Source organism: Pundamilia nyererei, unplaced genomic scaffold (genome assembly GCF_000239375.1).
Source record: "Pundamilia nyererei isolate P.nyererei 1_Seehausen unplaced genomic scaffold, PunNye1.0 scaffold00112, whole genome shotgun sequence".
NCBI lineage: Eukaryota > Metazoa > Chordata > Actinopteri > Cichliformes > Cichlidae > Pundamilia > Pundamilia nyererei.
Genome location: NW_005187513.1, coordinates 1,185,275 through 1,211,143, shown reverse-complemented (window position 1 = coordinate 1,211,143; position 25,869 = coordinate 1,185,275). Strand labels below are relative to the sequence as shown.

At 40.5% G+C, this 25,869-nt stretch overlaps 1 protein-coding gene across 4 annotated transcripts in view; it reads left to right on the top strand.

Moving 5' to 3' along the window:
* rnf111 (ring finger protein 111) overlaps positions 1–25,668 on the top strand; it is a 33,229-nt gene extending 7,561 nt beyond the window's left edge. For 2 of the 4 annotated variants that reach the window (XM_005741625.1, XM_013913031.1), the window contains 13 exons: positions 3,328–3,460; positions 11,114–11,268; positions 13,105–13,302; positions 13,510–13,886; positions 15,761–16,013; positions 17,370–17,676; positions 17,753–17,878; positions 18,203–18,311; positions 18,830–18,910; positions 21,132–21,227; positions 21,518–21,604; positions 21,995–22,098; positions 24,032–25,668. In XM_005741625.1, coding sequence (XP_005741682.1) covers positions 3,328–3,460; positions 11,114–11,268; positions 13,105–13,302; positions 13,510–13,886; positions 15,761–16,013; positions 17,370–17,676; positions 17,753–17,878; positions 18,203–18,311; positions 18,830–18,910; positions 21,132–21,227; positions 21,518–21,604; positions 21,995–22,098; positions 24,032–24,149 — 2,144 coding nt within the window. In that variant the 3' untranslated portion in view covers positions 24,150–25,668. The remainder of the gene's footprint in view (positions 1–3,327; positions 3,461–11,113; positions 11,269–13,104; positions 13,303–13,509; positions 13,887–15,760; positions 16,014–17,369; positions 17,677–17,752; positions 17,879–18,202; positions 18,312–18,829; positions 18,911–21,131; positions 21,228–21,517; positions 21,605–21,994; positions 22,099–24,031) is intronic. The other 2 variants (XM_013913032.1, XM_005741626.1) reach the window with 2 other exon arrangements.
* Positions 25,669–25,869: the final 201 nt, after the last annotated feature.

The following is a 25,869-nucleotide window of genomic DNA, read 5'->3' as shown; positions in this document are numbered from 1 at the left end:
ACAGAACTACTTTACCGAGACCTTGCAGTAACGTCCAGCACAGTGTCAGGACACAGCCAAAGCCAGATTTATGGTCCCATATTTGCATCCATTTGTGTAGCCTAGGTTTGGTGACATGCAGTGGTGAGCCAAAGTTGAGAAAGTCCTTAGTTGTTTTTAACACTATGTTTCACTGTATTACAAAGAACTTCTTTAAATAGTTTGACTTCTTTCAGGCTAAGCTGAAAACTAAACAAGAGTAGTCAGCATTCCAGATAATTTTTAAACTGCCCCCAGCGGGCAGTAGACCACCGTAACGTATAGATGTGGGTCTGAAAAGCTCTGTGTACACCTATACATGACCCGCACAGTACCATGAGGGTCCTTAAGAGAAAGAGGCCTTCATCTGGCCTCCTATAAAGACGGACCACAGCTGCTTGGCTAGCCCCTGCTGTGAGCCTGTTGGAAAATCATGGCTTGGCACAGCATGGCTAAATGAGACTAACATGAGCAAAATGAAAACCCTATTAATTTCTGTTTTCTGAAGCTGGATCAGAGTCTACAGGTTTTCCTTTTACAGAAGGAGATTTTATTCTGGCTTACTAGCATGTCCCGTTAATATGAAAGGAAACTAAAAAAATTAAATGAACTTTATTATAGTTTTTGACTTGCATTACAGCATTTCATAAATGCGATGAATGTTGAAACATACATTAGAATATGATGGCTGAATAATCAGAGCCCTACCTCAGAGAAATGCCAACTGCTGCCCTCTGTACCTGTTCAGGTTTATGAAGCCACTAAATTCAAACTATAACTTTGTGATTTGTTTCTCGGTGACTGTAAGAATGAAATCCTTTGAAAAGCTCCACCTCCGCCTTCGTTCATTGTTTCTTTCATGTAGCTGTTTAGCCCGAGCGATATTTCTGCTGCTGTGGCCCTAAGGGAGAATGGAAAGTTAGTTGTTGTGTCTTTGTGGTGGGAGACAGGTGGGAGAAAACTCAAACACTGTAGAGCAGCAGCCTTTGCATAGAAACAGTGAGTCTCTGAGGAAAAACAAGGCATTTGTTTACAGCAGGGAAAAGCAAGGAGGCAAGTGATGAAACCTTCCTTGTCCAGGGTTTGACGTAGGTGTGTGATGTAGAGAGGAAAGAGTTAAATCATACACGATGTATTAAAATGGGAAAACAATATCACAGCCAAATTTAATTTAAATTCAGTTTCAATGCAGTTTACACCTTAATTGAATTTCTTTAACAAAATCAAATAAAAATTCTGGTAAATTACTGGTTTAAACACAGATCAGACTCTTGGCCAAACTAAATTGCCTCAAGCATATTATGTGTCCTTACAGTGTTGTGTTTGTTTTTAAAAGGTATAGTAATACGGGGTGTTGTTTATCTTATTAAACATTGCACATATTGGCTACAGTTCCCAACCAACTTGTTGTTTTTGTGACTACATAAAGGCTTCACCTGAGTGCCAGGCAGCTAGACTTGCAGAAGGTGCTAAGCAGCAGTTCTCATGAGAGAGTAGGAATAGAAATCACACTGGGGAATTAGACTTCAGTAACATGGCAAGTCACTTGGTGATATGCACAAAGACACGGTTTAACTAAGCAAACAAAGTGCACAAATATACTCTAGCACTAAGTAAATTAAGCAAGCATTAATTTAAGTTATTTTAAAATCTCTTAACCAGCTTCCACAAGCTCTGTTCTACAAATCTTTCTGAATTTCATTCCTTAGAGATCATAAGGTGTTACAGTTTAAATGTGCTATACGCTGTAAGCCTGCCTTGGTATTTATGTGGAAGGCCAACCATGTCGGAGAGAACTTGTAAGTTTGACTGAAACACCCAATGCATGAGTCAGCAACTCTGACTTGCACTGAGATATTGTGATAATAATTAGAAACAGGCATGGGACTGTAAGCAGAAATAATCATGTCTCTGACTTATACTGTGTATTGTCGTCATCATTAGTGGAGACAAATTTATAGACAAATTTAGCTAACCCTAAAATAAATTCATGTTTGGGGACACTGCTGTCATTACCCTACCATGGCACCGGCACTGCCTCCATTTGCAGTGCTGAGAGGAATGATGCAGTTCTCTCCAATTAGTTTGCCATGACTAACCTGTTTGAGCAGTGCCTATGATGCACTGGGCTCCTTGAGTATAATGTGGGTGGCATTAATACATGCACCCACACAGGACCCCTTGAGTGTTATTAATTGACCACATACATTAGATATAAATCGGAAAATTAAATAAATGCACATTTGTGGGTTTGCATAATGCTTATTGTATTTTTAAAATGGATTACTTTACAAATAATGTAATAATATCTTCTGGTTTCCTTCTTTTGATGTGTCAGTGCAACCATTAACGCTTTGCAGACTCACCTTAGTGTTAAGGTCCCATGGTGTTAAGTGCAAGTAGAGATGGAGTGGGATCTGTTGCATTGATTACATTTCTCTTGTGCCCAGAGCTGCCCAGAGCTGCTCAGAGCTGCTGAACTGAGCAATTTCAGCACAAAGGTTTATTGGTTGGGTTATTTGTATGCTTTAAGCTAGTTATTTATATTTAACTTGATTCTGGTAAGCAGAAAACTGAGATTAATAAAAATTCAGACTATGACATGTTTATGCTGTTAGTTTTATTGTAGTTAAATGATATTTGCATTTATCAGATAGTATCTGGTCAGTTTATTAGAACTGGGGGGGAAATTGATAGAATGGTATTGTCATATGGTGGTATTGTATCAATGCAGGGACACATGATATCTATATTTTCTTAAATACATTAAATTACTGTGGGGATACTATGAAAAAGAGGGCTCATCTCGTACATCCTGGGATAACATTAGGTGAGCAAACATACATTTTATTGACTCAACTGAAAAAACATCCAACATTGGACACACTTTGCTGTGAACTAGGAGTCAGCTTCATCAAGCTAGCTAAGGGCTCAGTCACATGAGTAAAAGTAGGACAGCAACATCCTTGCATCTACAAGAAAATCTGCCTGGTGATTGCATTGAATTTTTTAACATTCTGTGACCGATTGCAGCTTGTGATGTCTAAATGGTTGCACAAAGCTTGAGCGTGTTGATCGCAAGGTACAGATTGCATGATAGGAGGCAACCTTTCTGCAAGCAGTTGAACTCTGACCTGGACTGACTGCAATCATCATCAGAGAAAGTTGAAGGCTTGCACATAACTGTGATCTAATAATCAATATGTTAAAAATGTAAATAATACTGCATCATGAGTGAAATATTGTGATAATATTGTATTGTAGGGAGTCTGGAGTACTACACTAACTTTTGGTAATGGATTTATTCAGGTGCTCTGGACGAGGATGTCGTGGTGATTGAGGCGTCTCCAGCTCCCGCTCCTGCTGTCCCTGCAAGTGAGGAGATCAATGTGACCTCAACGGACAGTGAGGTAGAGATCGTCACAGTTGGAGATGGGTTCAGGTAGGCACCCCAGCTTTTTGAGTAATTAGTGAGAGTAAAATAAGATCTGAAATTAATTTGACCCTGATTCTATTTTGAATTCTTAAGGGTTTTAGGTGGATGCAGACTAAGCGTCTGAACTGTTAGTACAGTTTGCTTTTTTTGTCAGCAAACAAAAACTCAAGCCCAGTATTGTGAAAGTTGGGTTAGGACTTTTCTTAACTTGCAAAAATAGACTTTTACGCATGTGCTGTTAATGCTGTTTTTGTATACCAGTGCTATGCATTACGCTTTCACAACAATGCAAAGTGTCCACTTGGGTCAGTGTGGCAGATTAATGCGAGACTTTCTGCAGATACTAAAGTTTCTGGCAAAGCTACATCCTTAGCGTACCTTTTAGCAGACTAGGTAATAACTCCTCAACTTTGACACGAGCTACTGACATGACTACCTATGGGAGTGAATGATTCTGTTGATTGACATATGAGGGAATGGTAAATGCATTAGATGGGAGGCACCAATGCTAAGAGACTGGTTGGCAACTATCTGGCAATCCACAGGTTGCTGGAAAAAAATATGCATACCATGTGAATGCCTGCTGGTTAGTGGCAGATGCTAAAGCTTCATTCATGCAGTCCTAGAGATCTGCCAGTGACGCCCAGTAACCACTGGTCACCAGAGAAAATTGTTTCTTCTGTGACAATTGGCAAGAAGTCACTAGTGAAAACTGAAACTAGAAACTGATCACAAAGAGGTACATAGTGCTGCACTGAAAACCACCTTACTGTTGCTTTGGTCATTAGCAGGTTGCTGCACTCGACTGTAGTTTGCATGGAAGAAACAATCTTGTCTACAAACACCTGCAAACCCCTTCCAAGTGTTCGTGAAACTATGAGAAGTGCAACACAAACTGAAAAGAGACCATTTGTAGAAACTGCGCATTTTGAAACATGTTGTTTGTCACAATATGGTAAATCTTTTTTTTTTTTTTCTATTTTGCTTTGCATTTTTATCCAGTTTTAGCTCAGTGGGTCAATTTTAACTCATCAAGAGAAGAGCATCTTCCATTCAAACTAAGGGTGACCATTGCAGTCTGCTATTAACCAAATAAGATCTTTGGTGCAGTATGGTCCTCTTTGCAACTGTTTTCACATAGTGACAGCCGGCAACTCACTTGCCATCCAGTTAGGAAATGCACATTTTTCTCTAGCATCTGGGGTGGGGTTACCAGGAGGGTAACAACTTATCTAGTTCTGTGTGATGTAGCCTAACCACTGTGAAATCTTTACCAGACATCAGCTGCAGAGCAAAGGGGAATTGCTTTGTATCAGCACATGGCTTTCCTCTTAAATTTACTGGAATAGCTAAGACACTGTTAGCTCCAGCTTCAGCACTTTGCTCTCTTAGACCTTTTATTTTAAGGGTTGATCTGTGATAATGTGCAGTAAGGATAGTTTAAAACGCCTTATAAGACTTAAACCAAGCGCTAGACAGCTGGTTTTGTTAGTGTGGGTGTAGCCATTGTGACAGAACTAGAAAAAGGAGTAAGTGCAGGTTGGTCATTGCTTACTTAAAGAGAAGTTGTAGGATGGGGGTGTGTAGTGCTTTAGTTGATTTGTTTTATTCATGGATTCCATAGCTCTGCTTACATTGAACAGAGAAACCAGTCCTAGTAGAGCTGCATGCCTACATGTTTATAGCTGTAAACCCACATCACCCAGAAGCCACCTACGCTGTGCCTCTGCCATTTAAATCTTTCTAGATATGTCAAGCACAATGTGAGGTCAACCAGATGCGTGACTAAAGGTTTATAGTTAAATATAGTTAACTTGTTACACCACGAATGATTTAAGTGGCAGGGACAAAAACAGTCACTTTGACATGCCGCTTTTTTATATGCTACTAAAATTGTAAAACTATATATAACCAATGTGAATAATGATCCCATATCACAGAATAATTCTAAAATTCATGTTTCATGTATACATGTATACATGTATACATCAGAACGTATTCCAGACTTGTTTTTTTAACATCACTAGAGGTTTATTATGCAAGCTTAAAACTACCATGGAGTAGATGTAGTGCTATATTGTGGCAAAGAATAACAACAATAACTAGCTGCTTCCACACTGAGTCCCTTATCCCGAGGATGGAGTCCAACTTTACCAACCTCTGGTGCGTACGGAGAAAGTTGTAGTCCTAGTTTTGCTCTGCAGCCTCTTGGGCTCAGCATTGCAGCACATGAACCAGTTCTGTACCTTTTTGTTGTTGTTTAGAGTGGTTCTCCACAGCAGAACGACGGCATGCACAAGGCTGGTTGGACTGTGCACAACTGCGTAATAGACTTTCTGGAGAGACAGCTAAATGATATCAAGGACCGCCACAGCAGTGCCAGCTAACAGAATTACTCACTAATAAAGAAACTGCTAAAATGACATGCAGAATATACTTATCCTATTTTTGATATACCTGGGCATCTCACACAAGTAAAGTCCGTATTTAGGGAAACACTGTATACATTGCATAGCCTGATTGGTATCATGGCTGCCATATCACTGTATATAATGCTCAAGTCTTTTTGATATGGATGCTAGTTAGAGACAGACATTTGAGAGCAGTGTGTTTAGAGAAGTTGTATTCCACTACACCCACCTCCATTTTCCTCACCCAATGAATCTTTTCTCTCTCTTCTCATATAACTTCTTGTCTCCTCATGCAGGCGATTATGCAGCTCAGTTCACAAACCTCTCCCTCTGTGTTAACCTCCATCTGTCTCCTTTGGCTTTCTGTCTTTAACCATATTTTTCCTGTTCCTACCTTTCACATTAGTCTATCAGTAATATATGAAAAATAGTTCCTGGAAGTGAGTATACCCAGCCTGCGATGTCATGGCCTGTCTGCCTGTTTTCCTCACTTTCAAAGATGTCCTGTCTCATTAGAGAATGTAGAGATGAGCTCTGCTGTAAGGGGGATGGGCAGCAGCAGAGCAGAAGGGAGGAGAATCAAAGGCCAGGAGAATGAGCAGTGAAATCTTTGTTCACACTGCCAGTGGTCTAATTTATATGTTCACATGCAGTTTATATTAGTACAGGCACGATATTCAGAAGTATGAAAACCCACATACATATTGTATCGTGACTTTTTCTTGGTATTTTGGGTGATTGGCTGCTTCTGATGTGATTTATTTAATTGTGTGTGATGCATTTGCATGAAAACAACTTCTGTAGGCAGAAGAGTGGGTTTCCTAAGTCTCACTACACATAGATATACTTTTTATTCTGAAAACGGAGAGAAACAGTCTTAGAGCAGCCAAAACCAGTCAAAAAGACTGGAATGCAGTGTAAAAGCTGAAGATAACATAATAAATAGCCTGATAAGTAAAACCATACAGGGTTGGACAGCCTCTCTTCACTCCCAGCTTGTGCAAAATGTGGCACTCCAAATTCAGGTTTAAACCAACAGCAGCACTTTTGACATAAGTGGGGAAAAAAACGCTAAAAAAATTAAGTAAAGTGTTTCCATTTTTAACCCACTGCCTCTCAGATTGGTCATTTGACTTGCTGTCAGTGTTCTCATCATGAATTTGAACGGCTGGCAGTTATTCATTCGTTCATGCAGTTGACTCGCCTGTAAAGCCGTGCGTCAGGAGAAAATTCCAGTGTTTTAGCAGTGCACTGTGGGCTGCGTTTGGCAGCTGGTTCACCCAGAGCACAGTGAGTTACAATAAACAAGGATTATGTAGCTGACATGGATCAATTTAAAAAAAAAAAAAAAAGCCCTTGATGAGTCCCTGCCCTGATTCTGCTAATCAGCTCAGTATATGCATATTAGGGCAGTGAATATCACGAGACTCTCTGTGAGCATTATGTGCGTGCTACATTTTTCTGCAGGATTCCTGAAAGTTTTCTACTCTGTGTTTAGAGTTGGAAGGCCTAAATTATGAATACACAGCCAATACTGCTGTCAGGGCAAAGCTTAATGCCTCACATTGTTTATTCTCTCTTACACAGTGCTGTTGGGCTTGTATGATCCCCTCCCAACCTTTAAACTCCCAACCTCCCAGCCTTAGCTGCCCATAGCATCAGTCCCAGCAGTTTACATTGCCGCAGTGCACAGAACCTCAGCTCCCTGGGGTTTGTGTCTCTCAACACTTTGGTTTGGCACAGCCTCGACATTGCCAAGCCACCCATTCCCACAGTGTTCATATTTACAATGTACTGTTTTGCTCTTTGCTGCCACACTCAAGGGGTCATAGTGGTAAACAGATATTTACAAAATAATCCCAGGGCTGCTTAATTAGGAGCCCATCCCTAGTGGCAAGCCCTGCTCCTTGGGATCAACCCTGAGCTGAGGATGCTGGCCAATTAGACCCCAGTACAACCACCATGTACACCCCTCCCCTCACCCCCACTCCCACTCCCTCCACCCACAGATGCCACCCTCACTGCTGTGTGTTCAGTGGTGAGGAACAAGTGTTTGTTAGCAATGTGTGAAGTATGAAGTTTAATAAGCTTCCTCCTCTATTGTTGCATTGTGCAGTACGTCCCAGAGGAAGCTGATTTGGACGAGGACAGTATGAGCTAGTGGGAATCCCCCTCAACACAAAGCGTTTGCTCTGTTACATTTAAGCAATGAAATCAAAGCCATCTCTTAATTAGTTTGTTTCTTAGTTAGCCAGTTCAAAACGTTACATATTCATCTTTAAAGTATTAAAGTAAAACATGCAGGCACTAGAAGTGAAATGAGGAATAATAATGCTTTTTATTTACTAGTTAACTTTATACAGTGCAGTAAACACTTTTGCTTTTTAAATAACATTAGTTTTCATCAGTAACACTTCCATAGGTTTAAGGTATTTGGTAGTTTGGTTATTTCACCAGCTTTCAGGGCTTACCATGAGTGTTCATTGGACTCAAGTCTGTCTTAATATTTCTTCCGGTGATCCCAGAGTGGTAAATCCTATTATTATTTTTAAAATACAAAATAAAACCTCATTCGTGACAATGACTTAACAAGGTAAAAGGAAAAAAAGATTGCAGTATTTGCTCACTTCTTTCTTTGGTGTGAATAAGTCCATTCTTCCTATTCTACTCAGTTGTTCTAGTTTCTATTTGGTTTTGTAATCTGCTCGGACAAGATCAGGGAAATACCCTTAGAAGTCACAAGTACGTCATTTGGCTAAAACAAAGAGAAAGATTTTGGGACGTTTACAGCAAGGGCCTCCAATTCATGTGATCTCTCTCTGTTTTCTCTGTGTTAAAAGGAAAACATGAGAAATAATTTAATTTCCCCAAAAGTTAGAAAATTAGTGTGTTCCAGTAGCCAAAACATACCAGATTAAAAAAGCTTCTAGGGTTAAAACTGATGTTCAAAATGGGACTCGGTTAAAACGAAAATGCAAAAAATGAAGAGCTGAATACCATAATATCTAAATATGAGGATGCAGGTCTTTGCATTGTGTTCTGCATACATCCTGAGCTCAAACAGATGTTGTACAAAGTGTTCCGCAGTATGTCCAGGGTGACCATTATTCATTGCCACAGCGATTTGGATGAACTCTGCATGAGCCAATAGCAGATTCCAGTCAGTGTTTATTCAAACTGGATTCAAACAGCAATGACGAATTCCCTTGGCAACTAATATGGATGCATTCCAACAGTTAGCAGTTCAATATTCAGGCTGCAGAAAAGTTCCTTCATAGTAACGTGATGAGATTGCGCCACTTTTTCAGGAGGATACTCTGCATACAAAAGACTTCACACACTGATTTCTGGACTCTGCCTGTGTAAGCTTTTGGTTATCACCATGCTTTATTTGGAGCCAGACTTGAACACATTAAGACTTAAGAGAGTGAGGTGCTAAGTTACGAGCTAATCATAGCTAGTATTGTTAGCAAGCTGTGTGCATAAACTCTGTGTTGGTATCACACAGACACATTTACCTGCTAGTTAGTGCCTGGTAAGCAGATTAAGGAAATACCAGATTTAACCAAAAACAGAGCCACTGACTCATTAAGATGGTTCTAACTCACTGTAAGCCATGCTATGTGTCAAATAATTCCATTTAAAAAATGCTTTTTCATAAAGTCACCAACACCACAAATGTGGCCCAGAGGTTCAGTTCAGTGATTTGAATTGGCCAGAGTGAAACATAGTAGACAACAAGTGGCCTCACCCCTAGATGCCATTTGCCACAAAGGGCAAATTTATCAATAGAGAGCAAATCTATTTTTGTACCAGACTGTAAACAAGTTTATTTAATGGCTGAAGCTCAGCGTTTTAACATGTGAGTCTCTGAGGATTGACTCATTTGTGAAGCCAGGCAGAAGTCAAGTTTTTGCCCCCAGTTTGCTCCTTAAAATGGGTTAAAAAAAAGGAAAAGGGTCAATCTAACAATGACTTAATCAGTAACATATTGATGTCTGATGTATATGTATCAATCAGTAGGAATCTCTGAGCTGGTCACATCAGGGTTACTGAGACTGTGCTGTTGCTTCCTTCCCTCTGCTGCTCTGTATTCCTGTTTTTAATCTCTCATTTAGCCACAGTGAAATTCCCTAGCTGCAGAGCTCCATGGCATCAAGCTTTACGGCACTCCCATTTAGTCTCTTGACTCTTGTCCCTTGAGGTCATGGCCCTCCTCCCTCTGATCACCTAGATTTACAGTGCTGTGGAGGGAAATGCGGCTACTCCCTGGCCTCTCACTTGAGTCTCAGAGGCCATGGGGTAGAGCGACCGGAGCCTTGGAGAGAGAAAATTAAAAGAAAGATAAGAAAATGGGCTAAAGGTGGGGCAAGAGCAGCACAGCGTTTGACTTAATTCAAGGAAAACGAAAGGTGGTTGGAGACGATGGGAATATTTAGATGCAAGGCTGATTGCAGAACAAGTCTGCAGATTCTAAAAGTCAATTTTTTGTATTGTTTTTGTTTTTTGGGTTTTTTTTATTTAGCGACTAATTTACTAAGTAAATTATTAAAGTTTCAAACAAAACAATTAGTGCAGAACAAAAAAAGAATGCAAAACTACACAACCTAATGGATGATGTTAAATATTTTACAAAGACAGGAGACTAGTTTGTCAAGTGTGGCTTATCTTAGCAGCACCAGCTGTAATTCTTTCTCTGCAGGTCCACACACGTGTGCAGACTGTGGTTCTGTGTTGCTCTGGTGGTGATATGCCACTTTACGCCACCACAGGCTGCAGATCAAAGTATAACAGAACTGCGCTGGTTGCAGGGCTTGTCATCTGTTTTACTTTCCAGCATGCTCATTTACAGCTTACTGCCACAGAGTCATAGGGGCTGCTGCTAACTAGTGGTGGATGGTTGCTTAGCAGTTAAAAGGCATTGACCATTATTTATATTAGCAGAGTACTAACATTTAAACGTATCACTGACTAGTCACACACATCCCTAGCCTACCATGCACTGTTTTAGATGCTGCAGCAAAACAAGCCATTACACAAAGTCCTTCTGTCAGATCTGCTCACTTTTACTTCCTCATCCACTTTTGCAGCAGCAGCATCTGCTGGCCTGGAAATGAACTGGTCTGGCTCTTGTAAAGCAAATGCTTCAGTGAGCTGTGAGAATAGTCCCGGTGGTCCTGAACTCCAGCATGTTGTAACAGTCTCTTTTTCTTTCTCCCCTTTTTTTCAATGTGTCTATTTTCTGCAGGTCACGCTCAGTGGGGGGTCTTGGCAGAATGTGGGGTAATAGTTGCTCCCAGAATCGCCTCCAGGAGCCACGTGGACGTCACAGGCTCTCCACTGTTATCCAACCGCTGCGGCAGAATGCTGGGGAGGTGGTGGACCTCACGGTTGATGAAGATGGTAACACAGAACTCGTTTCAACAAAGACTGGTTAAAAGATTACTAAGCGATGTTTTAACTTGGGTCTTACTGACTCAGCTAATGTACTTTTCATGCAAGCTGTGCGAGAGTTGTAGTAACTTATTTGTCACAGTCTACAACTGTGAAAGATAAAACTAAGACTAAAATATATACAAGGAAAAAACATTTAAAATTAAACTTAAAAATACTCAAAAATACTGGATTTAATTGTCAAGTTGTTACAGAACTTTAATTTAAGCCACATGCACATCTCTGGAGTATTTTAAATTTAGATATGAGATGTAAAGTAAGCAGACAAAGATCTAATGTTGAGTGGAACCAAAAGCGATATTTTACCAAAAAACGTACAATTAGTAACAGAATTGGCTAATTATTTATTAAATTGACTTAAATTTTAGTGTCATTCTAGTTCATACTCAGCTTTGTATGGTTCTGTGACAACATTAACCTAAACCAGTAAGGTTGCATTTCTTTTTAGTGTATTCGTATCTCACACTTTACATTCTGTTACATTGCTTTGTATTGGTATTTGTCTCTTAGCCTGGATGTCATTCTCTGTATCAGCCTGCGCCTGTGATGGGTAGCAAAATGGTGCCTCACGCAGTATTAGAGCATTTGCATTTCTTAGGAGAAAGAGGGGAAATTAATTTGTGAATATGAAAAGCAGATGGTATTTACACACTGGAATGCTAATAAGGTCTGCTCTTCTACTTGGCTGCTAAGCCTCTGCAGACACTATGGTATGGCAGACATTACCAGTGTGCACAAATACCACAGTGTCTCCTCCACACATAATCGTGCTTGGGAATCGATAAGAAATAAGCGATTCCGATTCCATAATCGATATCGGTTATTGATTCGATTCCTTATCGATTCTCATCAAGTTCTCACTGGCTCTGCTTTGAGAGTGGCCAAGATTTCTAAGCAGCATATCAAAGACATTGCATTCCTAGAAATTAATAGCGTGCTGTGTGGTCAAATGTTGCACGTTGGAGGTGTTTCCCCTCTTTGTTGTGATCATTATTGGGCTCATTACTCAAAAAAGTAATTATTACCTATTACACAGAACACTTGTCTTAAACGTAATGCTGTACATTACTTAATGTCTTTATCCTTGGAGTAATTAATTATTACTACTATTCGTTAACATTACTTTCACATTTTTCTATAAAATGACCTGAAACAGACCGTCTGACAATTACCAGTTAACAATATAAACCTATAGGTTCCACACACCAACACGAATCCCTATCCTAATGAGGACTCACATATGATATTTCTCTTATTATTTACACAAAGCCGACAGCACAAAATAAATCACCACAGCAGCCCAACTCCTCATCTGCTAGTTACCTGTTAAAGTACACGGTCTGGCTGCTGGGCATTCACTCAGCTTTATCATCAGTCTGTGTTCTAGCTAACTTAGCATTAGCATACTGCCTGTGGAGTTGCTTGCAAAGAGCCAAAGTTCTGTTACAAGTCTAATTCATTTGTTTCTGTAATGGATGGATTTTGCACTTTGCGCTCCCATGCTTTTGTGTAATAAAAATAAAAGTAATGTCATAACCACACTGTAGACTGTGCCACTATCTTCGTCCTCCTGCAAACTGAAATCAGCTGATTGTAGCACAAGTGAAGTCGATAAAGGGGATTGATAGGCAAGCAGGCTAACACTTCCAAGGAACTGAACTTCCCAATTCCCACCCTACTTCTGATCAATAACTCAACTGACAAAAGTCAGCTGGTTTTTATTCTGGTGACATAATCTTTTCTGATTACCATTTGATTTTGTTTTGTTTTTTTTTTAATCCACAGATCTCTCAGTTGTGCCAACAACCTCTGGCGGGATTCAGCCTCAAACAGTCAGGTCGTCCTCATCATCATCATCATCCCATCAAGCCTCTACCTCAGAGCTCAATGATGCCCCAGGCCCTTCCACTAGCTGCCCAGGTTCAACACCTGAAAGTATGCACACACAGAGGCCAAGTGGCTCTGCTCGCACAGGTCCAGAGGGTAAGACAGGACACAGCATGTTGACATTGCTGCAGCAGGCAGTTTCTTTTCAACTGTTGTCTGGAGACATCTTGTGTTTAAAAAATCAATTCTTTTTAGTGGCCAATTTCTAATGAGTCTGTATTGTGTGGTCCTCTGTGATATTGTCTGCCCTGTAAAAGCATTTTTAAAAAGAAAAATAATTCTCATATATCTTTCTCTCATCAGATGACAACAGACCAGGTTTGTCAGGTACAACAGGAGAAAATGCAGGCGTAGCCATGCCTAGGCTCCCATCCTGTTGTCAGCAGCACTCACCATGCGGAGGCCCCTCCCCTGGTCACCTGCCCCTGAGCCACTCCCATCCAAGCTGCTTGCAGGCGTCGTCCCCTCAGCAGACCAGCAGCTCTCAGCACAGCCACAGCAACACTCAACACTTTCTCCATCATGCCCACCACCCAGCACCGCAGCCCCCAGGCACCATGCTTTTTCCGGAGCCGATATGCCCCGTGGTGCGACCCAGTGCTCTGCCCGCCCCCTGCGCCGGAGTCAGCAGCAGCAGCAACAGCAGTAGTAGCAGCAACGCAGCCCACTACCATGACCAAGTATGGCTGTTTGTACAATATTTATTGATTCATAGCTGTTAGCGAGGCAGTATAAGCATACGCTGATTCCACACAAACCAGGTTTTCGTGACCACTAAGGTTTATTTTCTTGCATGAAGAAATCCTGGCACCCCAGAGATATTTTAAGTGGAGCTAAGGGAAGATCAGAGCTAAGGAAAAAATCATTTATTAAGTTAAATATGTATCCAAATGTATAGCAAAGAACTGCCCCAAATACTGAATCACCCTTATGTTGAACAGCAATGATGTAGTCTGAGTAATGGGGAGTTACAGTAGTCAGGTTAGAGGCTTTTAGCTACCTTCATTGTTGCTTCATTCTTTGCCTCATTCCAGGCATTTATTGAGATTATCTGACAGGTGTTTGGAAACACAGAACAGCTGTACTCACTCTGTCATGAGGACTCGTTATAATCCTACAGTATCCATAACCTTCAGTAGAGTGCAGGGTGAATGAAGTGAGAGGATTTTTTGTTATTATTTTATTCCACGACAACTTCTGAGCCTGTTTTTGTCAAAGCTTCATGATGCATTTGGAATCAATCAGTGAACGTGATCATTAATGTTTTATTTACAGTGCTGCGAAAAACTACTTGCCCCCTTTCTGATTTGTTAGTCGTTTTGTTTCATTTTGCATATTTGTCTTGTGTCTGTTTTATGCTTCGAATCCTCAAACACATTTTAGTACTTCTCAAAAATAAGTCAATACAGAATTTTTGTTTATCATCATTTTATGTCCATAAAATGCTTTTCAGGTGTGACCCCGTGTAAAAAACGTATTGCCCCTCAACCCTAATAACTGGTTATGCCACCATTGGCAGCAAGAATTGCAATCAAGTATTTGTGATAACTGGAAGTGAGTGTTTCACATTGGTGTGAATTTTGGCCCGTTCTCCTTTGCAGAGTTGTTTTAATTCAGCCACGATGGAGAGTTTTCCAGCATGAACGGCCTGTTTAAGGTCACGCCAAAGCATCTCAAGAACATATGATTTACATTTACATCTCTCAGCCTGGAAAGGGTTACAGAGACATTTTTAAGGCTTTGCGACTCAAGTAAACTACAGTGAGGGTTCACTTGAGTCCACACGTGTAGAAAATTTAGAACAGTGGTGAACCTTCCCTGGAATCAACTAGAACTGCGGGCCTCGCTTGTTTCAGTTAAGGTCAGAGTTCATGATTCAGCAATAAGAAGGAGAGTTGTTAAAAAATGGCATTTATGTGAGGATTCCAAGGCAAAACCACTGCTGACCAAAAACAACACACATAATAATGATCAGAAACACACCAGCAACTCCACCTCTGAATGGCTGAAGAAACAAAAACAAAATGAAGGTTTTGGAATGGCCCACTCGAAGAGTGGACGTAAATCTGATTCAGATGTTGTGGCGTGACCTTAAACAGGCTGTTCATGCACAAAAACCCTCCAGTGTGGCCGAATTAAAACAATTCTGCAAAGAAGAGCGGACCAAAGTTCCTTCACGGCGATCTGAAAGACTCTGTGCCAGTTGCTTCAAGCACTTTATGGCAATTGTTGCTGTTAAGAGTGGCACAACCAGTTATTAGATTTAGGGGGCAATTTCTTTTGCTACAAAATCACCATCTTATAAACTGCTTTTTGTATTTATTTGATTTATCTTTGCCTTAAATGAAGTTTCATTGACATGTGTGACATAAATGTGAAAAAAGAAGTCATTAAGGATTCAAACACTTCCTCACAGCACTGTAGTTAGAGACTGAGGGAGAAAAAAACTAAGTAGAGGTTCCTGATGGGGTTTTTTTTCCACTCAAAAAGACGAGCTCAGTGTTCTGCAGATTTGGTCCCAATTCTTTCTGAAATGTCTGTCTTCCTTTCATAGCAAACTTTGCCAGTGGACCTGAGCAACAGCAGCGTTCGGAGCAGTGGAAACAGCGGGGCGAGTTTCCATGGCAGCACTTCAGCCTTTGACCCTTGCTGCCCAGGTTCCACCTCACGGCCCCCTGCTTATGTTTCCCAGCCCACCCCTGGGCCCAGTCAGCCAAGTGTGGTGGACTCATTCAACTCCCCTATGGTGGCTCAGCCCCAGCCGCAAACACAGCCCCAGCCCTGCAGACATTACATGCACCCAACTTGTGAGTACAACGCAGTACATTACATCAGACTTTTTAAACTTTTGAAAATGCGTTTTGAATGTTTGCTGCTGCCTATGAAAACAGATTTGCAATGCAATAATACTAACCAATGCTCGCTCACAGACACTAGTGCTGGCTAACAGGTTAATGTGCTCAGTGCTGAGAAACTTAATTTGCTACTCAGAATTTTCCAGTATCTGGTTAGTCTGAAGCAATGCGATGAGGATTCTTGGTGGGGATGTCGTGAAAATTTAGAGTCACTGGTGCCTCTCCTTACCTTTCCCTTACTTGTCCACCCTCCCTGTTTCAGTGCAGTGTGGACAAATATTGACAAATTCAAATTCAAAACAGGAAAAGGGCAAGGCCCCAAGAGGACCTATAATGGGTTTTTTCTTTTTTTCTGTCATATATAATATTCTAAAATGTACTGTTAAAGCAATCCGAATGCTATACCAGTCTTTTATAGTAAAGAGACAGAACCGTCAGTTCAGGGGTCGTTCTTATTCTCACCTATAGGTAGCTCTGGGTAGTGACTGAAAGAATGAGATATAAGATGTAAGCAGTGGAAATGATCTACTCCAAATTGTATGGATTTCTTTTTAGTGATAGGGTGAGGAGCTCAGATTAGAGCAGCTACTCCTCCACACAGAAAGGAGCCACTTGGTCCAGGTATTTGACCTTTCAAATGACGGAGGCCCGGGGGCAGACCAAGGAAATGCTAGAGAGATTTCATATCTCAGCTAACTTGGGAATGTCTTGGTCTCCACCCACACCACAAGAACTGGGGGAGGGCTGGGCTGAGGGAGGGCTGGGTGTCTCATCTTAGACTGCTGACCCTGCAATCTGGACCTGCTTGAGTGGCAGAAAGTGGATGGATAACTGGTGCTTGTATTAAACATAGCAAAAGTTTCGAATGGTGAGGTCAGCATGTGAACAAGTAAATCCCATGAGTCCAAGGCTCAGGCCTCACAATGTTTTAAATAGTTGACTTTAAAAAGGTTTTAGTCCCTTGGCTTGATAGGTCATAGACACGGGATGTCCTTTGCTGGTTGCGAGCGCAGTAGCTCCATAGCAACCTCGTATTCAAACTGATTTTGAGGGCAAGCCGATAAGAAAACTGTAGGGAGCTAAATATCTTGTTTTAGACAGATGAGAAGCTGAACCTTTCTGCCATACTGGGTATATATAGTTTTATTTTAAAGGGATAATTTTCCATCAACTATTAGACTTGTGATTGGAGTAGGTTGGAAACGGAAGATATCTGCATTTATTTGTTCTTTTTTTTTTTTTTAACACGAAGATCCTTGCATAATTTGACAGTCTTAACTTTTCCCCTTTATCTCTTGTCAAACCCAGATGGCCCTCTAACACGTTCACTGCATCATCAGTCCTCTTCCGCCTGTCCTCATTCCCATGGGAACCCCCAGCTTACACCTCAGACCCCAGCACAAGGTGAATTTCTCATTCCCCACACCTTTCATGCACCTCTGTCATCCCACCCGCCAGGCCACGCCGTGCCGCCCGCCCCTCCCCCGTCTCTGTCCACCCACCACCTCACTAATTCAAGTGCCCAGCTGGCCCAACATCTCCCTGCGGACCACCAGACCCTGCCGCACATGTATAGGATGGAGGTTCAGAGGCGCAGGATGATGCAGCACCCCACGTGAGTACCAGTGCAGGCTAAACTTACATAATTGATGGCTTTTCTTTGCTGAACATGTATTTTCCTGTCTTTCCAGACGAGCACACGAGCGTCCTCCTCCACACCCCCACAGAATGCACCCCAACTACGGCCATGGGCACCACATTCATGTGCCACAAACTATGTCTTCCCATCCTCGCCAGCCTGAGCAGAGAACAGCATGGTCAGTATCATCAGGAGTGTAATGTGTGTAATGTGTAAGTTTCATACTAGCTAATCCAGTGGTTCCTAGATTTCATAACTACCAAAAAGAAAGCAAAGAAGAAACATGGAGACCCATCTCAGTGTCACAACTTATTTATTTATTTTAGTCTTTCCTATCATGTCACAAACTGAAGTTATTTTTCTATGTTAAATAAACTGAATGCCCATGAAGTGAAGTACCCTTTAGAAACAGTATTATAGATATTTAATGTGACTGCACTTACATGATTATTTGGATTGATGTGGTTTGATGTAATAATGACTCACCGCCTTGTGTCAACAGGGAGCTCGGCATCGAAGCCGTAGCCCCGTTCCCTTCAGGGCACCTGCACGCCCACCTGCCACACTACCACCCTCCCCCAAGACTGCACCACTTCCCCATCCCCTTCATGGTGAGAAACCCTCAGCACACAGGCATCCATTAGCATACATGAAAATGAATCACTTTTATATGGAGTTTGGCTGCGATTAATGGAGTTTGCTCCTTATTTATAACATCAGTTATTTCAAGGATGGTTTAGTGAACCCATGAATAATTCATTAGCAATTAATAGTGGCTCATCAACCATTTCGAGTGCACACTCAACAAATCCAAAAAAATCCTCGACTCTCATCCTGCGCAAATATAGCCGACAATTGTGATGTTGTTATTATTATATTAAGGAATCTATCATCTGTGACCTTTATCATTACACATATGCAGTGCCTGCATTTTCAGAAGTTTTTAATTAATTAAATTATTTTGTTGAAACTTGGCTTCAGTTTTAGAAATGGCAGCAGCACATGTTGGTTTTGTTTATTTTTAATAAAGCTAAGCTGACACAACACCCTTCATGGGCCACATTACAGTGTGACTGACTGCATTCCTTGTATTTTAAGGCTAAACTTAATGAAACTTCCTCCCCTGCAGCACACTGGCATATCTGAAGTGACCTACCCGCACATTAGGTACATCTCATCTAGAATTACTGGCTTCGGAAGAAATTATGAGGTGAGTACTGTTTGTAAATGTATAAGCCTGAGGACAGTTGGGTCAAAACACGAGTACGAGTTACTGTTTCGTTCATCACGGTTGTCTGTTACTATAAATTTTAAAATGGCTTGACTCATCTCCGCATGACTCAGCATTATTGTGATCCTGTCATGGCGTCAGTGTTGGTTTGTTTTTATTGAAAATGCACGCTGGAATCGGATGAATGCTGCTGTCGCAGGAAAAAGAAGGGAGACGGTGTTTTAGTGGAAGTTTGTGCAAGGAAAGTTTTTAGCGTTTAATAAACAGTGCAGGGTTATTAAAGAGACAGATTAACCAAAATCAGATTCACTGAGGCCTGTTGCACATCTACATTTAGGTCCTTAAGTGTTGTAGTTTTGCCTCTTTACACCACCACAGTGTATTTTAAATCAAACGGCATCACAGTTTGTGATTGTCCCACATTTTCAGCATCTGAAAATTTGTTATTTGATGAAATAACATAAATTTATATTCATTAGTTTTCAATTCCTGGATGAACTTGTGGACATCATCAAATGCCTTGTTGGTTAATTTGAGACAGTCTACCAGCCATTTATTGCTGCCACCTTCAGTGTTTATGGGTCACTCAGCCTACAGTTTATTTATTTGGTAACTTTAAGCATTCGCTGTTGTGTCATTATCCGTTTGTACTGTGAGGCACTGTCTGATTAGCTTGGTAGCATTTGTCTTAATCTGAGCAGAATGTGTTGCCCTGTACGTCACAATTCTGCTGCTTTTATCAGCAGTCACATCGTTGGTAACCCGGTTCCATTGGCAGCTATATTTGCCCGTGTCATAACATTGCCTCAGGTTTGACAGATGATGTAGTTTGATCGTTACCCATAGTACAAGTTAATTTTCGTTTATTTCGTTTATATATTTATATATACACGTGTACACAAGTTTTTTTCTCTCCCCAGAACTCTATAAGCAGTGTTTTCTGATCTGTTCTTCCTGTAACCAGTGGTTTGCACTTTGTTCCAAACCCTACATGTATTTATATTCATGAAAGCATCTGTTGATTATAGACGGTAATGCTATCTGTGATCTTTTGGGGTTGTTGAGGTGGTCAGAGAATTCATTCTATTTAAGACTGGACCACATTGGTGTAAGGAACTTTAGAAGTGACCAAACCAGCTGGTATAAAATTTGCTGTAATTCTTAAACGGTTCATCTAAAATGATCATAAAACCCCTCAGCTTAAAGGTTGAAGTCTACATATCAGTGGCATATTGATTGTTTGATTTTTAAAATCCAATCTTAGCAGCTAAATTACAAAAACCACTTCGTTGTGCAACAAATTATGGACCTCACTGCAGATTATTTTAGTCTGAGTTTTGCAGTGTTATCTAAAATGTTTCCCTCCTATTGAATATAAAAGGAACTCAATCCCAGTTGCCTTATTTGGCCTGAAACACCAAATAAGTACATTTGAAAAATTCACCAGTGGCGTCATGTCCACGCAATCATCACATGATTGCTCAGAAAATTCCACAAACGTTGGCATTTTTTCATATAGGAATTGTTTTCTTTCTTCTGAAGAAAACTGTACCCATCAACCACATCACCGCAAGAAAAAGGAGTGCGTCTAACTTTGGCAGGTTCATACTTGTGACATCGGGGTAGGATGTAAAGATCAATAGTGTCTTCATAACTGTAGCTGTAACGCTCGTCTTCACAACGAGCTGTAACGTTAGCTCGGTACACGTCGTCTTTGGTGGTGAATGTGGTTTAATAGAAAGAAAATAGTTCCCGTTTTGAGCTTCTCACACTGCAACCCCAACTCACAGTCTCAAAATGGTGAATTGACCTCTGAGCTCGGTGTGGCCAGATGTTCATGAGCAGCCTTTAACCTGAAAAAATTGCTCCCAGAACACGTGTCTGTCAGTCGTGACGTGAAAGCTTCTTCTCACAGAGCCGTCTGCCTCAGTGAGTTGAATTTATTTGCCAAGTCACGCAATTCAACAAGCCAACAAGCACAGTGAGTGGCTCAGTAGGTAACCACAGCTGTCCTGCTGACACTGCATAAACCATTGGCTTGATTTAGAAATATTAATCTGACTTTTGATGACTACTTGGAAACCCATTTAGTCAAAGGCTTTATCTGCTTAATTGATTAATCGAACAGCTGGTAAAGCCTCTCCATGAAGAAATATGTCAGTTTGTACAGAAAATGTCAGCTTTTTTCCCCTCCAATCAGGACCTGCTGCATTTAGAGGAGAGACTGGGGACTGTGAACCGAGGAGCCTCTCAGGGAACCATAGAGAGGTGCACTTACCCACACAAGTACAAAAAGGTGAGGACCTGTCAGAGTGTGTGTGTTGTAATAAATATATAATGTGCTTACAGATTTTGAAGCTGCTGTCTATAGTTGTGAATGTAAGCTGCAGTTGCCTCTGGGACAGAGTGCGCAGTGGTCTTTTGTGCTCATTTCAAACATCTGATGTTTTGCCAGCATTTAGAAAAACACTGTAGTGTCTTTTACCAGAGATTTGCAGCTGTGACGATATCTGTTGGGGCAAAGTTTCCGTAGAGGTTTCCAAATGTATCTAAATAAGCAATCTAACACCCTGCCACCCAATACAGAAGGTGTTGGAGAGAGACATTGACCAACAGTTAACCCCTGAAGCTTGGGCATCTATTGGGAAAAATATGCACGCAGACCCAGAATCGGTGAGAAATAATGAACAAATCAATTTGGAAACATGTCTCTGCTCACATGTACAGTAGATGTTAGTGTTAGTCTTGGGGGCCAGGGAATTCGGCTAATTACTTTGATTTGAATCATTTTGATTTGATTAAAAAACATTTTTCTGTTTCAGGACAAAATGACCATTCTCTCTGTCCCCAAATCTAATGTATTGTTGTAAACATAGTTACCTCTTTATCGGAAAAAATATCACTTGTTTTTTTTTAAATACAAACTTAATACATACTTCTAATCTTACTACAGTGTTTTAATTGAGTAGCTTGTGTTTGAATTCATAGGATTTTGTTTAACCATCTGTAATAGCAGTTGTTGATCGACACTGCTCATCAAAAACAAACGTTTCTCACAAACAGAGAAAGCTGCACGGTAAGCAAGACGAAGACGAGGGGGCAGATGAAGACACAGAGGAGAAATGCACCATCTGCCTGTCAATACTGGAGGAGGGGGAGGATGTCAGGTAAATGTCTCGCCTCCTGGGTGTTCGTCCCGCTCGCCGCGCTCGATTTTGTGTGTTCAATTACGCTTTCAAGGGTGTGACGGAGACAGGTGGGATAGCAGGTGTAGTTTAGCCGTTTCACATTGTCTCATAGGATGTCAGAAAAAAAAAAAGACCCAGAGGCATTAAAGTAATCAGCAGAAAATCCCAAAGAGCCTTAAAATTACAAGCCTCATGGTGCTGCGTTTTGGCACTCACTCAAGTATTTCTTTTAAAGAGGATTTTCTGCCCCCTGTTGGTTTAAGAGAAACTGAAAAATTAAATGTTTTTCTGTTTTCTTTACTGTGTACTACAAATTGCGAATCCCTTAATTATTGTTACTCACTAAAAGCATTTAGTCTTTATTCTTACATTTAAACTGTGTTTTAAAATCAGTGTTTCCCTAATTGTAGGCAGCAGATGGCAGCTCTGTTTGTAGGGAATACAGATGAAAACTTAAATATATGAATTATACGATGGACTCAAGTGTTTAAAGGCACTTTTATCCGGTCAAATCAAAAACTTCCTCATTGACAGTGTCTGACATTGTAAAATATACTTAACTCTGTTTTTTGGAGCCCATCCCCAGCTGTCGTAGGTCGAGAGGCGGGGTGTGCCCTGGACAACTGTTACAGCTGTTAGCTCACTATTTCAGCCATTTCCTGACTTCTTTCAGCTGTTGTTGTATTTAAACCCATCTCTGCATTGAGGGTACCAGCATGCAGCAGTTTCATTCATTTGAGCTGTTTTTATGCAGCTTCTACAGAATACAACTTATTCACTTTTTGAGCCATTTTAATGTTAATTTAACCTTAATGACATTTTAATGTACCAATAACTCAGCTGTATGTTTGTATAGCTTATCCACTGGATTTTGTTGGGTTAGGGTAGCCCCGGCTGGGAGTCGGTGGTTTTGATACAGCTTGTATTTTACTCACAACAGTGGTTTAAGACTTAATGTGACAGAAAACAACAATTTCAGTCTTTGATTAACTAAAGATGTTGGGTTTTTAAAGCTTTGTTTTTGGGGCCTGTTGTTAGCTGTGGATTCGGTGCACTGATGATCATTTAAAATAGCTGAACAGTAACATAGTGCTTAGCAAGTTTATTAATATCACCACTCAGTATAACATTTATGCCAAATAAACAGAACTGTAATTACCAAAATCATTATTTCTGTTTCTGTAATGGTTAATTCACTGATATTCACACGCTCTTTAATCAAAAATATATTTTTAATAGGCTAAATTATAATTATTGTTGTTATCCATCAAGTTAAATTTTTACAAAATGAGAAAAAAATGTTTTTAAAATGTGTTATTTACTTGCATCCTGAACAGAAAAATTTTTAGTGGTTGAATGTTTATTTCTGACTTTCAGTTATTTGAGTATAAATGCATGAATTCAGAATAATATTAATATAGTTTATAGATTTAAACAGACAGATTTCCTGGCTTTTGCACGTGACCATAAACAAAGATTTTAGTAGACAAAGTAGTGCAATCGTTTCTGTTTTTGAAATAGGTTTCGCTGTTTTCATCGGATTTTTTAAAAAAAACCCAAAACTATATTTGAATTAAGCTCATGATCAGGCAGTGCTGCTGTATCATGCATGTTAATATTCCATTCAATTTTATTTATACAGTGCCGAATCACAACAAGGCACTTTATATTTTAAGGTAGACCTTACAATAATACATACAGAGAAAAACCCAACAATCATATGGCCCCCTGTGAACAAGCACTTTGGCAACAGTGGGAAGGAAAAACTTCCTTTTAACAGGAAGAAACCTCCGGCAGAACCAGGCTCAGGGAGGGGCGACGGGTTGGGGAGAAGGAAGACAAGATAGGGAAAGGGAAAGCCTGCTTGATCTATTTCTTTGTCTCACGTCTCTCTCCTCTGTTTCCCCTCCAGACGCCTACCGTGTATGCACCTCTTCCATCAGCTGTGTGTGGATCAGTGGCTCCTCACCAATAAGAAGTGCCCCATCTGCAGAGTGGACATTGAGGCGCAGTTGTCTGCTGAGAGTTGATGCTGTTTTTTTTTTTCCCCCTTTTTCTTTTCTAACAACCCTTTTGTTAAAAATTTATTTTGAGATCATATTAATTTCTCTTCAGTACTGCAGTCAACCAAAGATGGCATGAATTACCCCTGCAGCAGCTCTACTGCAAGGATATTAAAAAAAAAAGACATCTGACAGAGAAAAAAATAAAAGCATTGAGCCTAGAGTGCCAGCTATCACATGTTACTACAACAGCTAGAATTCTCCATTAAGGGTTTAAGATTTTATTGTATTTATAAAGCTTTTATGTAGCTTTTTTGATCGTTTCCTCAAGTGTCATTTGCGTTCTGTTTCTCTGCATGTTTCCTCGCAATGCATTTCTTTGCACATATAACGTGGGCTCGAAACGGCCTAACAAGTTGCAGGTGAGGATAGCTGCTCTAGTAAAGATGCATTTCTGTAAACCCAATGCCTCGCTTTACTAGAATAGAATGTCAACCTCCAGTTAAGGAAAAAAAAAAGAAAAACAACAAAAAACAAACATTGCAGGATTCATTTTACCAATCATTGTATCATTGATTAGTTTATGTTTAGAAGATGTGGATTGTTAGTGAGAGATGTTTTTTTTCCTTTCCTTTCTTTTTTTTTTTTTTTAAGTAAATCAAGACATTCCTAACTAGGGAACTATGTTAACAGATCAGCTGCTGTATTAGTGCACACCCAGTATTTCTAGAGTGGAAATAAACTCAGATGTTCACCTCACTCCCAGAATATGCACACGCTTTGCTACGATTACACCACCCGCCCCTTCCCCCGTTTTCCAGCACCTTCATTTTGACTACAACACCGTTACCGCCACCATCCGATGTATTTTAGAGGACAAAGAAAAAAGAATGTCACCTCCCTCTCTTTGACTGTTCTTTCTAAACCGAACGATTGTCGGGATCTGCTGTGAATCTTTTCTTCATTCTGTTTGGGGTTCCTTCCTGCAGACGGGCCTGCGGACGCTAGGTTTATGTGAGGTGATCTCAGGTCGACGCACGACCCCGCAACCTGGGATCATTTTGTCAATTTGAAACTGGCAGTGGCGTTGATTTCCTGTGTGTATATGTGTGCGCGTGCGTGTGTGCTCAGAGGGAAATACACAGCTCAATCGGAGATGAATATTTACTGTTTATTCTCACACGTCGAACCATTTCACCCACCCTCCCTTTTTTGTCTCTCTGTAGTTGAGCAGCGGCGTCTGCTTTGGCCGCTGAGAAAAGAAAAGAAAAAAAAACACTAATGCTGTCGACTAACTCACTCGCATAGACTTGCACAAGAGAGAAAAGGGTAGGAGGACCGTAGTGAATATGACAGTGTGCTGAGGCCATGTATTTCCACTCTGACGAATAGTAAAAACTGAAAAATTACAATTTTGAATGGAGTGTTGAAATGCAGTACTTAAAGCAGGTAGCCATGCATTCATTGACTTAAAGGCACCAGGATCATATTCTGTGGGATTTCTATTAGTTTTAAAAAATGATATTAATAAACTTGGATAACTTAATTGTGTCGTTTCTTTGGTGTTTTTCTGATTCATCAGACATGCGAGTTTCTCACTGGCTTTCATAGTACATGCTTATCTGTCATTAAATTTGCATTGGCTTAAAGATCATGTAAAAGCTTAAATCTTTTATATTGGAGAAAAACCAACATAAAAGCACAAATTTACAGACCTGACTTCCCAAACTTTATCTTTGGGTTAAAT